General features: G+C 38.4%; 1 protein-coding gene across 1 annotated transcript in view; it reads right to left on the bottom strand.

The window, feature by feature from the left end:
- Positions 1-1,824: 1,824 nt before the first annotated feature.
- Positions 1,825-14,921, bottom strand: part of macf1b (microtubule actin crosslinking factor 1b) — a 36,603-nt gene continuing 23,506 nt past the window's right edge. Inside the window, exons 20-41 of the mRNA XM_028470339.1 lie at positions 14,614-14,769; positions 14,336-14,533; positions 13,693-13,821; positions 12,654-12,824; positions 12,418-12,573; positions 12,130-12,336; positions 11,006-11,125; positions 10,745-10,914; positions 10,504-10,663; positions 9,083-9,277; positions 8,684-8,809; positions 7,221-7,364; positions 6,695-6,883; positions 6,474-6,588; positions 6,198-6,364; positions 5,957-6,119; positions 5,047-5,201; positions 4,895-4,969; positions 4,700-4,817; positions 4,443-4,588; positions 2,706-2,826; positions 1,825-2,606 (exon numbers count right to left, since the gene is read on the bottom strand). Coding sequence (XP_028326140.1) covers positions 2,581-2,606; positions 2,706-2,826; positions 4,443-4,588; positions 4,700-4,817; positions 4,895-4,969; positions 5,047-5,201; positions 5,957-6,119; positions 6,198-6,364; positions 6,474-6,588; positions 6,695-6,883; positions 7,221-7,364; positions 8,684-8,809; positions 9,083-9,277; positions 10,504-10,663; positions 10,745-10,914; positions 11,006-11,125; positions 12,130-12,336; positions 12,418-12,573; positions 12,654-12,824; positions 13,693-13,821; positions 14,336-14,533; positions 14,614-14,769 — 3,207 coding nt within the window. The 3' untranslated portion in view covers positions 1,825-2,580. The remainder of the gene's footprint in view (positions 2,607-2,705; positions 2,827-4,442; positions 4,589-4,699; positions 4,818-4,894; positions 4,970-5,046; positions 5,202-5,956; positions 6,120-6,197; positions 6,365-6,473; positions 6,589-6,694; positions 6,884-7,220; positions 7,365-8,683; positions 8,810-9,082; positions 9,278-10,503; positions 10,664-10,744; positions 10,915-11,005; positions 11,126-12,129; positions 12,337-12,417; positions 12,574-12,653; positions 12,825-13,692; positions 13,822-14,335; positions 14,534-14,613; positions 14,770-14,921) is intronic.

Raw genomic sequence — 14,921 nt, 5'->3', positions numbered from 1 at the left:
ATAATGTTATTTCAGAAAAAATATTCCAATTTGTATATGTCTTACTATAGCCTTACCTCTGGTTTTGGGTGTTTGTCACTTTTTTCTCATTTTCCACCTTTTTCCTCATTTTTCATGCCGTACTGCATTTCCATCCCAGTTTAAATGTGGCATCATATTGAGACTAATTTTTAGGGTCTTGTGACAGACATCTATTTTTATACCTTACTATAGCCTTGCATCTGATTTTAGGTGTTTGTCACTTTTTTCCCCTAATTTTCTACTTTTTTCTAATTTTTTATGCCTTACTGAATTTTTTTTCCCAATTTAAGTGTGCTCATCATATTCACACTAGTTTTTAGGGTTTTGCGATAGACTTATTTCAAAATTTTTCAATCCAAAGTTTGACATTTTTAACCCTTACTATAGCATTGCCTCTGATTTTGGGTGTTTATCAGTGTTTTCTCATTTCTCATGCTTTACTGGATTCTCATTCTAGTTTAAGTGTGCTCATCATATTCACACTCGTTTTTGGGGTCACATGATAGCCTTATCTAAGAAAAAAAAATGATACCTTACTATAGCCTTACCTCTGATTTTGGGTGTAACACATTTTTCTCATTTTCCACTTTTTTCCTCATTTTTCATGCCGTACTGCTTTTCTATCCCAGTTTAAGTGTGCTCATCTTATTTACACTACTTGCTTTTAGGGTATTGTGATAGCCTTATCTCAGAAAAAAAAAAAAAAATCCAAAAATTTCAATGTTTATGCCTTACCATAGCCATATCTCTGATGTTTTGGTGTTTGTCACTTTTTTCTAAATGTTCTCCCTTTTTTTTCTTATTTTACATGCCTTACTGCTTTTCCATCCCAGTTTAAGTGTGCTCATCATATTTTCACTAGTTTTTAGGGTCTTGTGATAGACTTATCTAAGAAAAAAAAAAATCCAACTTTTTATTCCTTACTATAGCCTTACTTCTCATTTTTTGTGTTTGTCACTTTTTTTCTAAATGTTCTACTTTTTTTCTAATTTGTCATGCCTTACTGTATTTTCATCCCAGTTTAAGTGCACTCATCACATTTTCACTAGTTTTTAGTCTTGTTATAGCCTTATCTCAGAAAAAAAAAAAAAAAAATCCAACGTTTTCAAATTTGTATACCTTACTATAGCCTTATCTTTGATTTTAGGTGTTTTTTTAATAAATTTTTTATGCCTTATTTCATGCCTGATTTTCTCCCCTGGGTTAACTATGAGTTTTTGTTTATTTATTTATTTATTTTCAGTATGGCACAACAAAAACCAAATGTGCAACCATTACCACAATCCTACCTTCCACCATGTTCAATATGTCCTGTTTTTACTTAGTTGGCAACAGCTGCTGACAGGGATAGTTGTAGCCTCTGCTTTCCAGATCCCTCATAGGGAAACCTGTAAACATTAGTCACTGCTGAGATGGCCAAAAATGTTAAATTAAACTTTGTACACTTTATTTAAAAACATTTTTTATTTATTTACAAAAATCATTAGTAACATTTAACTACAACTTATCCTAAATTGATCATTAGAATGAGTGGTGTCTCGTAAAAATATGTACCTAACAGGAAGATCTGGGTGCATAGCAGTACAAATCAATGATCAACTTTCTCCAAAAGCAAAGAAGACAAACTTTATACAAGAAAAAAAAAATGTTTGACTCTGTTAGAAACAGCATAGACCAAATGCAATGTCGGGACGTTCTCCAAGAAATACAAATGGGTCAATAAGTATTCAAAGCATCCTTCACACTATAGAGATGTTTGTGGAAAACACCTAGACAATTAAAAAAAAAAAAAAAAATATATATATATATATATATATCAAAGGCTCAAAAACAAGGAAGCAAAGAGAAAACAAAGACAATGTAAGAAACTTTCACCCAAAAAGCATCATCCAATAATCAACATTTCTGCTTAGCTAAGCACATCTCCAGTGGCTGGACAGAAAGAAAGTGCATGTGTATGAGAAGAAAGAAAGATGTGTTGTACGTTCACAGTCATGTTCCACAGAAACACTTACATCCAAAGACAAATAAAAAACACCACCACCCACACTGCAGTGCAATGATCATCACACAATCGCTAATGTTTAAAAAGTTCTTACAGCAACAATAACAACAAAAAAACAACCCTTTTCAAAGAAGGCAAAGAATGGACGGACCTGCAGAAAGCTTCGTCTTCAAGTAAATAACAATAAATCTCAAACGGGGACTGTCCTCCACGTGTGTGTGTTTTGGTATTTGTGTGCATGAGTGTGTGCATGGTTTTACATCCTCGACCTTTTTACATCCTTGAAAGAATAGTGAGTGTGAAAAACAGGCTGTGTGTGCTGGACGCTGAGGCTGCCATGCAGTAAGTACTGTATCCATGCACATGCTCCTTCTCTACATCATCCACACATCACTGAGAGATGGATGCACTCGCTGCTCCCATCAGACACAACCTCCAACCACTGGGCATGTCCCGCTGTTGTTCTGGCTCTTCTATTGTGTGTCCATCAACTCCTGGATTAGTGAGGGCCACAAGGCTGGGTTCAGGTTGTAGTATTTTCATGATGGTGGTCATCATGTGGGCAGTAGCTCAAGTTCTTCTGAAAGACATAATGGGATGGAAACAGTGAGAGGTGTTCTTTATTATATTTTCTTAGTAAAATAAAGAATGAGACCAATAGGAGCAGTGGTTGACTGACCTGAGGGTGATGGTGAGTGATCAACTCCTGTGCTAACAAACTGAAGTTCAGACCCCAACGCTGCTATGGAGCTCCTGGGGCGGAGGCAGCGGTCGCCGGAGAAGCTCCTCCGTAGTAAAGCCTGAAGAACACAATCACACTCAGACGTCATGGTTCACAGCAGTAGTTTGGTTTTTGTTTATTAAGTTTAGGCAGTTTCTGAGATTGAGTCGTCTAGAAGTACATTTAGGCAGAGTTTGAGGATCCTGTGAAGGACGGTTAATGTTAAAGATGAACTAAATCCCTGCTTTCTCCTGACCTGCCACTAGGAGGAAAAATTAAAAAAAAATGCCTTGAATATGGGTGGGGCTCCTTCAGCAGTTAAGACACACCCAGTCTATACTACAAAATCTCCAATGAACAATCTATGCTATGCTATGCTAACTAGCTACTCATTACTCACAATACCTCTCTATTCACTCTTCTACTCACCACAAATTGTACAGCTCACAGGTGCTAGTTTTTATAAAAGGGGCGGGGCTTACAGTGCTTGTTTGTGATGCAAGATGGTCCCAAAAAGTCACATGATCTTGTTCTTCTCAGCCAATAGTAAAAATCAATTGCAATAGCCGAGTTCCAACCCATAGAGGGCAGTCACTGACATTTTACAACAAAATATGACAAATTGAAACACTTTGACTAAAATTTTGAGAGATGGACCAGGATCAATCAACAACACTACTTCATACACATATACATTTGTTTTCAGCAGAAACTAAACAGGGGTTTAGTTACTCTTTAAACTATAAACCATGGCTGCTAGGCTTAAAACAGGGCTTACAAACTCATTTCAGTTCATGGGCAAAATGCAGACCAGTTTAATGTCAAATGGGCTGCAGATTTTAGGCAGGAAAATGAGCAATTTCAATAGCAATGTGCCCGAGTTTGCATTTCCATGTATAAATGATATATAGAGTATGTAAATCACCAACAACATCCAAGCAATAAGTGATAGATATCAGTCCCCAAAGGGTCATCTTTAACATTTCCTTGCTTTTGACAACAATTTTAATTTAATTTGGAGACATTTTGTGGAATATTTTGAGGAAAATTCCAGGACTTTGGAAACATTGACAGTTCTTTTAAAGAGTAAATACACCCTAAAACCACTTTTTTCTGCTGAATACATATGATATGAAGTCAATTAGTCAAAATGTCAGTGACGTCACTAAGCATCACTGTTGGCCCCGCCCCTCCGATATGACTATGTTTCCCCCTCTCACAGCCCTCAGTGAGCATTGATTGACAGCTCCGTGTGGAACTGTGCAGCACTGTGGGGGCGGGGCTGCTATGACTTAACTACTCTAAGAGCAACGCCCATAAAAATAGTGGCAGGTCAACAAAAACTTGGTGGTGTACGTACACTTCCAACAATTTGAGAATAAAAATGACTACTATAATTTTTATAGTAGTCATACTACATTTATAGTGTAAGGAAACTGTGTGCACCTACAAATATTGTGGAGTTTCATTGAATTTGTGTAATTGGAGGGTCTGAGATATCTACAACTGAGTAAGTTAGTAATTTACACAGTAATTCATGTTTTCTCATTACAACTTCAGTTGCCAGCTTAACGTTAAGATCTGAACCAACTGAAAGTGTGAAGAAAAAGCATGAATGTGGGAGCTTTGTGTTGTGTCCATGTTCTTTAAGTAACATTTGGTCCATAAATTTCTTGCTGAACAGTGATCACTTGCCTTGCGCGTCATGGGGCTGGTGGGAGCCGAGGCACTGCTGTAGAGACTCAGGCTGGAGTTGGACCTGCTGACAGTCAAACCCTTAGACCTGCTTCCTGAAGGAGACAAATACTTCTCCTTGATTTTCAGGTTGGTCCGACCTTTGACTGTTGGTCACAAAACAAGAGGATTTCAGTCCAAAAAAGCACCATAATACACATCTCATGCAATACAGCATGAGAAAATATGAAATGAAGAAGTGAGTGATGGTCACTGACCTCTGCATGGGTCATTTTTGACCAGGAACTCATCAAGTGCAGTCCAGCCTCCTCCGACTCTGACCATTAACGTGCTGCGAAGCATTCGAACCATCCGCATCTGCTGTGAGTCTCCAAACTACAGGGATCAGCCAGTTGCACATTATACATTAAGAAACCTTCAAAAGCTCAATTTCTGTAATGACTGTAGCTTACCTTGTATCTATTGGCACTTATTTGTTCCACTTGAAATCTGTTGGGACAGTTGCACTGAGCTACCTGTCGACTCACCTATAACAACAGTGACAACATCACACCATGTTTCCATAGGAATCACAAACCAAGGACTTATTGTTGACCATCTTTACCTCCTCGTTGATCTGATCTGCATCCATAGTTTTTCTGTAGGGATCTCTACTGGGATGGAGCGCACTGACAAACTCATAGTAGTCAATGTAGCCATCACTGTTTGTGTCAAATATGTTGGCCACAGCATTCATTTCAAGAGAGTTTGTTGGGAATTCTGAAGAAGAAAGGTTTTCTTCACCGTTAAGATGAACATGGAGGAAAACTTATCACAAATAAGCAACAATCCCCATCACCTCTTACAGATTTCTCTTTTCTCTAGAGTCTAGACCTCTCTTCGTAGATCAATAAATCAAAGATATTTCTTCCACAAAACAAGATAATTTACTCACTGATAAATGTCAACGGGTAAAACTGGAGCTCGCAAGATTGTTTTTAACTCAATCACACACTTCAAGTTTGGTAAATGGTGACGAAGTGGAAAAGTTTCCTGACAGATTGGGCAAGGCTTTCTTGGGTGATTTTGTGTTTTTATTCGCCTTTTTGGTTCTGGTTTGTTTATGATGTTCCCGTTACACGACATCACTCCACGAGACATTCAGTTTTGGACGTATATGAGTGTTTGTCATAGAATGCCACAAAATCAACATCCACCATGGTTTCAGAACTTTCAACACCAGAATTGTCACTCTGGCAGATATTTTGGGCATACACTGGCATCAGTAGTGGATGAGAACAACTTTTGGATGAAATACTGGTACTGCTTTAGACACATTTTGGGGATCGTCACTTGCAGCTTTAATAGTTATTACTATGGTGTTGATTTGCTCAACATACGCTGGTATGACTTCTTAATGACTTGATTCTCCATCCACTGTTTGGACTAATAACTTTTAGAACCTATATATGCACATCCCAGGAGTTATTGTAACGTTACATTAGCTGGAATAAATTTGAGTCAGCATTTCTTACTTGAGGCCAGGACATAATCGATGAACTCCTTGAGGCTGATCCGTCCGTCCTGGTCCCGGTCAATGCAGCGAAACACATCAAGAATCCGAGACTTCAAATGACTGATCCACTGTATATAACTCTTTCTCCAAATATTGAAGTCGAAGTTAGCAAATTCCTCCATCTGTGCAGGAATGTTAAACATGTAAGCTTTCAAACTGTTGTTTATTTTTAGGATGTTTTATTTGAATTCCACAATCACCTCTTTGAGCATTTGGAGGTGCTGATCCAGTTGGTTTTGCCTGGCAGTCGCCAGGAGCCAAAGTTTCTGCCACTGACTGATCAGCTGACTGTGCTGGGGGCTTTGGGGGTCGAGGTGCTCCAGGGGGATCGGTGTCACAGGCTGCAGCTTCCGAGTGCTCCTCCTTTCTGGGTGAAGAACAGTCACAAGATTGGTCATTCATTCAGTCCTTAGTCAAATGACAAGCAGTATGACAGTATTAATCGGCCTAAAGAGGCTGCTTTCATGGTGACTCACTGGTTAGTGTCCATTTGCTGGGGGAAGTAAGATGTTTAGGAATACTCTTCTGTTTGCAGGATTTTGTTGCATGTTCGACCTCCGGGAACTTATCATTCAACATCTCCAGAAATACCTGAAAGGCCCACAGAGAAAGGGATCAGATGTGTGGCACAGTATTCATGCAGAGGCTTCCATTAGTAGTTTAATCACATTAGTTATCTCCATGTTTCTGAACCTACTTTGTGCTGCTGAAGCACTTCCTGGGCCTGCTCTGTGCTTTCAGGGAGAGGCTCTTGTTCCCTGATATGAAGGGCTTCCTCTGCGGAGGAGATCCAGTCGAGTAGTCTCTGGAGCTCCTCTCTGTCAGATAGCAGTGCTGCTAGAGAGGCTTGAATCTTCTGACCCTGCTGCCGTGCCCACGTCTGGACCTGATGGAGCAAAACAGAGATGGAAAATCCTTCACAATACTCATTTTGCAACCTTTTACTTTGAAAGTTTTCCTTTGAAATTAGATATTTCAGCATACTACGACAAGTTGCATAACTTTCATTCTGATGATGATGATTTATTCCTTGTCCTTTAGAGTTTTGTGCTTTGTGTTTCCATAGTAACAGACAATAACCGTCTTGACTTTATACTTTGCTCGGTTGATTAAATTACATTAAAATAATTCCTGTTGGATTTTTTTTTTTGTTGTTGTTTAAACTCCAATGTTCAAACAGATCACTTATCTGTAACATATTCTTTTCTCATTGATATGCTCACCTCCTCATAGCGGGTTTTGGTGACGCTGATCCAGGATTTAATTGTGATGATGGAGTCTGGGTGACAAGAGGCTAGGATCTCATCACCAAAACACTGGATGTCCTCTAGTTCCACTGCCTGAGCCTGCAGAGTAGTCATTGATTCCTGTGGAGGAGAAGAGCAGATATTCATTAGCAAATTATCCTCAAGTTGGAAAAAACTCTTTACCTAAAGTCCTTGTAACATTTTTGTGGCAAAATGAGATCTGATCAAAGCTACCAGTTAAATATTTAGATTTGTTTGTTTATTTTACCATTAATAATCAATTTTCAAACACATTTATGACAGTGAGCTATCATTATCTATCATTAGCATGAATAATGTGTCATGAAGGTAAATGGTGCAAGGCGCTAGTCGACCACTGGGAGCAACTTAGGGTTCAGTGTCTTGCCCAAGGACACTTCGACACATAGTCAGGTACTGGGATCGAACCCCTAACCTCTCGATCAGAAGACGACCCACTACCACCTGAGCCACGGTCGCCACTGTCATTAAAGTGTTGTTTACTAAATTATGACACCTTTGGAGCTATGTTGGCATTTTTTTAACTTAAGTGGAGGGATCTTAGGGTAACAAAGGGTTAGGGTAAAGACAGCGTAATGTCAGCCTTATGTATAAAACTTCATGTGAAGTGTTACTCAAATTTCTCCTTTCAAAATAAATTGTGCAACACATACATGCATCAGTTATATCTCATCAGGATGTCAGATATATTAACATACAATGTTATCAAACACTCTGTTGAGGCTTTTAATGTAAATAGCAGAGATTCGGACTCAAGTCCCGATTTCATGACTTTTTGACTTGACTTGGAATCAAAAAAAGACTCGGACTTGCTTGAACTGTAGGCTCAGTGACTCTAGACTTGGACTTGACTCGACGACCCTCACTCGACGAGCCATATGAAGTCATGCCATAATGACAAGAGTGATATATAAATCATATTCACTTGACTCTACTGTCTAGACTTGGGAACAGACTTGGGACTTGACTTTGACTTGCAAAACAAGGACTTGATCCCACCTCTGGTAAATAGTACTTGGTACCAGTTTGATATTTGACTAAATACCATGCATATCACCTAAAAACACAGCTCAAAACAAAAAAAAAAAAACATTCTCAAAGTGTAAGATGTACATAGTCTGTGATAAGTTTTTCGTAAATAGGAACTACATTTCCTGCTTCAGCTTGCCACACATATAACAGATACTTCATGATGAAGTAAGGGACACTTTTCAAAAGCAACACTGTTTAAATACTTGATAACAACGATCATAGGGTTTCTGAGTTATCATCCTTGATGTTACATTAAGTGGAAAATACTAAACCCTTATCAATACAAACTTGTTCTGCAGCTGAGCCTGAGTCCTATAGTGGAAACAAGTTAAGTTGGGCAGTGTGTTGAGGTTTCCTGTTATGCAGACCTCATGCTGTTTGTGAAGACGAAGTAAACTCTGCTCCTCCTCTGGAATGACTCCGTATTTGAGCGATCTCTCTGCCTCAGTGAGCCGCTCCATGAAAGAGTGAACGAGGCCATCAAACTTCTCAGCCTTGTGCAAAGAACACAGAAAGAAAACAAAAACACAGATAAGAGTTGAGGGTCATGCTTTTTGCTATGGCTGAAATTGGAATCAAAATATCATGATGATGTGATATCATGTTTTTGCAGTAAAGTCTTACATTTAAAGCCACTCCAAAATCAGATAGTGTTGGATCTTTATGTTCTAATATGTGCACCATACAATTTAAAGTCCACTTTATTATAGCAGCAATGCATGAACAGTCAAACTGGGTTTTAAATGTTTTACATGTGTGTGCAGCACCTGTTGAAGTGCAGCCTCCAGCCGGTCCTGTCTGCTGACTGACAGTTTGCACACGGCCTCCCAACGGCCTTCCAGCTCCTCCATCTGCTCCTGCAGCCAATGAGCATCAGCCGTGCTGCTCCGTGTCAAATCCCGTACTGAGCGCTTCAGAGTCCTTATGCATCCGGCTCGCTTCCCCAACTCTTTCTGGAAAGCCTAAGAGATTGAGAAAAAATTTAGTAGGAATGAGCTGGGAATAAATCTGTAAATTTAAATAAGAAATGTGTAAAATAGTAAATATAAACTCAAGTGAAGGGTAAAATTTTAATTTAGATGTTGAATGTTGGGCTGTCAGAATCTCATAGTTCTTTGTTATTATGTGAAAAAAGCAAAGTTTTAAATTAACTATTCTACAGACACATCAAACAGTGTGTGTCTCAGGGATACTCTTATGATTAAAAAAAATAAATAAATAAAAATTATATAGCACTTTTCAAAACACATTACAAAGTGCTTTCCAAATGCACCTATACATTAGAAAATAAAAGATATATAGGGTAAAAAATTTTAGTAACTATCCGTTATAAGTAGTTAATAGATCATTAATAAACTGTTAGTTAATGAGTGCTTGATGAATATTTGATAACAGTTTGTTAAGGATTTATGCCTTATATATAGCTAATAGATAACTTACAAGCTGTAAGTTAACAATTTATAAATTACATGTTCACTGTAGGTTAATGATTTATAACTATACCTTATAAATTAGTAATAGATCATGAATAAGCCATTAGTACACTACTTATTAATGACTTGTGAAGTGTCAGTTAAAATTTTATATACGTTATTAGGATGTTATTCTGAAGTTGCAACTATTCCTCATTTACTAACTGTTAGTAATTAATAAGGTATAGTTATAAATCATTAACATACAGTTAACAAGTCATTATTTATTATTAACCAACAGCTTATCTAATAGCTATCTATAAGGCATGTTATAAATCCAAACTATAGACTGTACTGTTAAGTTCAGAGAGTGTTTGTTTGCTTTATTGTTGTAATCTGTGCTTTAAAAATTATATTTTATATTTATTTAAAGTTTAGATAAATCTGAAATTATTTATTGTGAAACAGATTGATTTGTTGCTTGTCTTCATTGAAAAATACATGACAAGAGGCCCTTGAAAAAATAACTGCATATTAAATCGCAAGTGCAATATTGAGGAAAAAAAAATCGCAATTGGATTATTTTCCAAAATCGTTCAGCCCTACTGGGAGCCAGTGTAAAAATGGTAAAACAGGGATAATATGGTCATATTTCATTTTTGTTAAAGCCTGGCAGGTGAGTTCTGGACAATTTGCAACCGGTTTATGGAAATTTGATTCACGCAAGTAAAAACACTTTACAGTAATCTAAAAGAGAAGAGATTAAAAACATGTACCTTGTGTTTGTCTATGAGATTGTTGACCATGTCTTTGTCTCCACCCACAGGAACATCCTCTGCTAACTGAAGCTCTGCTCTGTAAAGCCAGTCATTCAAGGCCTGCAGAGCATCCGTGAACCTCCCAGAGAACAGCAGGGCTTCCTCCAGCTTATGTTGTCTGCCACAATCAAACACCTTCACTTTTTTCACTGGATTTTACAACTACTCAGACATCTAATGTTCATCCATTGTTCCATACCTCTCCATAGACTTCCCACTGATGGTTTCCCATGTGTCTTTGAGCTCAGCCAGCAGGTTTTCCAGATGCTGCCTGTCATGGCTGCTTTGAGCTCGTTCACGGAGGCCACGGCCACTCTTCAGAGTGGCCTCGTACATCGGCCTCTTTGACCGAAGCAGTTTCTGAAACTCCTGATAATGCAGAATGAGCGAAAATCAGAACAAAATCAGGAACAAACGTACAACAATTACCGTGCTTCGTTTAACATAACGAATATCAAACCTTTTGTTCAATCAATTGCTGCTTGATCTCCTCATGGGAAACAGCAATCTCCTTATGTGTGTCCAACGTCTGCTCCACGTCTGTCATCCAGTCCAGCAGGAGACGCCAAGATTCAATAAACTAAAGTAGAACAAAGATGAACTTTTAATGTAGCGCAGGGAAACTTTCCTAATCACACCCGCTAAGGGTGGTCTAATGGGTGTCAAAACTTTCTATTGGTTATGATGATGTTGATTTCTAACTATCTAACATGACCTGATTTTCAACCCTTTAAACTAATAAAATAAAAATAACAAAAACATTTTAGTTAAAATAAAAAAAATGTTAACCATTACGTGCCAAATTCCACAGGTGAAAGTAATGGATTACAAGTACTCGTGCTAATGTAATTGAGTTACTTTTATGGGTACCTGGCATTTCTGATCAACACCCAGCCACTTTCTTCAGTTCAGGTTGTGATTTCTACCTATTAGGTTGTTACCCACATGGCACTTTAGACATGGTACTGTTTAAGACTTAATACATTTAGCTACATTTTTTTATGGTGTTATTTTGTTTAAAAAGGAATTGTACATTTTGACAGACTTGGTATTTTATACAGATGCCTTTGTGGGAAATAAATTAAGTTCCAATTGTGCAAGAGTACTGTATGCAAAGGAACCATCGCAAGGCAGTGAAAGTCATTTAATTGAGCTACTTTTAACTTGTACTCAAGTATTTTATGTATGACTTACTTGTACTTGGATTTAAGTACAATTTCAATCAAGTAACAGTACTTCTACTTCAGTAGGATATATCAGTACTCTTTACACTTGTTCAGGGTCGCAGGGAAATTCATCAGTTTAAACTGAATAATGTAAAAAAAAGAAAGTGCCGGTCTGCATCTTTTTACTGTCAGTTTTAAATGTATTTTGTAATTGTAATTCATTTTATTGCAAAATCATTTTTGAATAAAAATTTCTCCCTCCAAATCCAACCCTGATATTTCCCGTCTCAAATGAAGTTAGTTATCTTAACCACTAGAGGGCACTACATTCAAGTCATTGTTTAACAACACAAATTGAACGGCGTTTCTTTATTACTATTATTATTATTTACATTAAAAGTGACAGCTTTCTGCTGACCTGTTTGGAGTTCTTTTTCACATCCTCCAGCAGACGGCCTCGCTCTGAGGCACGTTGCTGCAGCTTCTTGTATCGATCCTGAACCGTCATGAAGAGGTTATGAATGATATCACAGTCTTCCTTCCGGCTCAGCTCTGTCAGTCTACAGCCTGCGTTCTCCACTGAGGATTTTGTCTCTCCATAACCGTTCACCTCCTTCATGAGCATCTGTGCAGACGAAAAGATTTTAGTGTGAAAATGTCAATCTTTTACCAAACTGAAAGGAACAACTGAGGGTGGAAAACATACCCTGTGTTCTTGGAGTTGAATGCAAATTGTGTCCAGAACAAAGCTTGGGACAGGAAGAAGCCCAATGGACTCTTCACAGCTGCTCATCTTGGTTAGAAGTTCCTGAACACTACTGTGAAACTCCTTGGCTAAGCTTAGTCCCTCCATTAGTAGATCCTATAACAAAAGAGAATCTCACATTGACTACAGTGACACATTAGACACACAGAAACCTGTTAGCGAGACTAATATTTTACCTTCCGCTCCTGGACCTTGCTGTGGACTGAGGCCCATTTCTGTTCCAGGATGGATAAGCTGTGCTCGATGCTGGATCCTCGGATGACGTTACTGCTCTCCAGCATCCTGTAGATGGCATTTTTTACATCTGTGTATGTGTGCAGCTTTGACTCCATCTCATTGCAGAGTTCCTGTAATAAGTTCAGAAGAGGAAAGACGTGGGGAGCATTAAATTGTCCAAATTACTGAGCATGATGAAGCATTAGTTTCACAGGGATGTCTCAATGGCTAGAAAATAGCACCACAATTTGGGCCCTGGGTACAAACCATCTTTCTGGGCCCCTACTGCAAGTTATGTAGACTTTTTTTGGAAACTGTACTAGTATTCCTGCATATCATACAAACTTTCTTTTTTCTTCATAATAGCCTAATGACTCCAGATCCATTGCTTGTATTTTATAAATCTGCTACTATATTTTAGTGGTTTATTGAATATTGTGTTTGTGACATATTTTTGCTTCAATTTAGTGGCTAAAAAAAAAATAATCTGGTTAATAAAAGGTAAATATTGAATGAAAGAGCCTCCTCATTGGTTGCCATGATACATAGTGAAGCACGTGCATGGTTGATAACGCGTACCCGTGACGATGACATTTATTTTCGGCAATAAAATATGAACTAGGAGATGCTCGGATGCAACTTCAGACTGTCAACCTATGCGTGCGCACGTTCAACGCTCATGCACAACTTTGTGCACCTCCAGAGGAGGAGACTGGGAGGAATTATCAGAGTGGGGGGCGGGATTTACAATTCAAATTCAGCCATGCCCCCCTGTCATGATTCAAAAATCAGGTAACGCAGCTTTAAAACACAGAAAGAATAGATCATTCCCATGGCATTTAGGGCTACAAATGGCAGTAAATTGTGTTTAATTGACATGAGGATTATGAGGTCAACAGCCATTGGTTGTGCAGGTTTAGAATCCACTGACCCCGCTTTGACAGTTGACTGTGGAATATTTAGTAATTTCAGTAATATAATCTATACTAGTGGGCTCACCAAGTGGGCATTGAGTCGTTCGCTTGCAGAGTCCGGCGAGCCCCACATAGTCTTGGAGGAGGACATTCTCAGGTCTGTGTTCTCCAGCCACTGTAAGAGATCCTGGATTTCCATAGTAACATCCTGCACCTGTAACACATGTCATTCAAAGCCAGAGCAAAACATCAACAATGATACGTGAAAGGTTGCACGCAAAAGTTTGAAGAATGAGAAGGTGTTTCCAAACTTTTGACTGGTAGTGTATACTTAATAAAACTAAAACCAAATAAAATCTCAGTGTATCATTTTTGATTTATACTTTCTGTTAAAATCTGAATTTTCCATGTAGGGTTTTTTGTCCTTTTATAGGTGATTAACTTAAACCAGGATGAAACTCGATAACCTCACAATCAACAGTTTGTTATGGTGTCATAATTAATTAATCAGATTATTTGTATAGAAATCAGATTTATGGAATTTAAGTTTGTCTTTACAGGAAAATCTGCTGCTGGTGTGTCAATTCTAAACCAAGACTACAAGAAGTACTTATTTCAACCCACATTGACATCATGGTATAATCTCTATCCATACAGGACAATGTATCAATACAACAGTAACTGTAAGTAAGAAAATTAGCTGTAATGGAGTATTTCTTATTCTTCACCTGACTCAGTCTGCTCTCTAACTCCAGCTGTTTGCGTTCCGTCTCACATCGGACAAACTCCCAGCTTTCATTGAGATGTTCCAGCTGAGACTGCAGACCATGAGGACTGTCCCCGGACCCAACCTCCAGCAGCTCCCTGCCAGCCTTGTTCAGGGACTCCATTGTGCGAACATGTGACATGACGTCATTCCGCAACACCTTGAGTAAAACAGATGCATCAGAGGATGAGATTTCAGCAAACTGAAGAATCACTTAATGTGGGGGAACGTAAAACTCACTTTGTGTTTTGCCAGCTCAATCTCACACACTTGTAAGTCAATGCTGAAAGGCTGACTGCCCTGCAGTTGCTCAGCAGTGTGGGAAAGCCACGTGTGCAGCTCGTCCAGCGTGTTTTGAAACTGACCCAGACCAAGAAGAGCGCACTCTAACTGATGCTGCAAATAAAAATAAAGAAAACAGATAAATGTATTATTAATGAATTTTTTTTGCAAGAACAAAACATGAATTGACGTCGCAAAAAGACTGCACTCATAGTCTTAACTTCTGACGACATGCAGAAAAGGGAAAAAAATAAAATAATAATAAT

The sequence above is a fragment of the Gouania willdenowi genome, chromosome 16 (assembly GCF_900634775.1).
Source record: "Gouania willdenowi chromosome 16, fGouWil2.1, whole genome shotgun sequence".
In the NCBI taxonomy this organism is placed as follows: domain Eukaryota; kingdom Metazoa; phylum Chordata; class Actinopteri; order Blenniiformes; family Gobiesocidae; genus Gouania; species Gouania willdenowi.
Note: the sequence above shows the minus strand (reverse complement) of the source record. Positions and strands in the feature narration are given on the sequence as shown.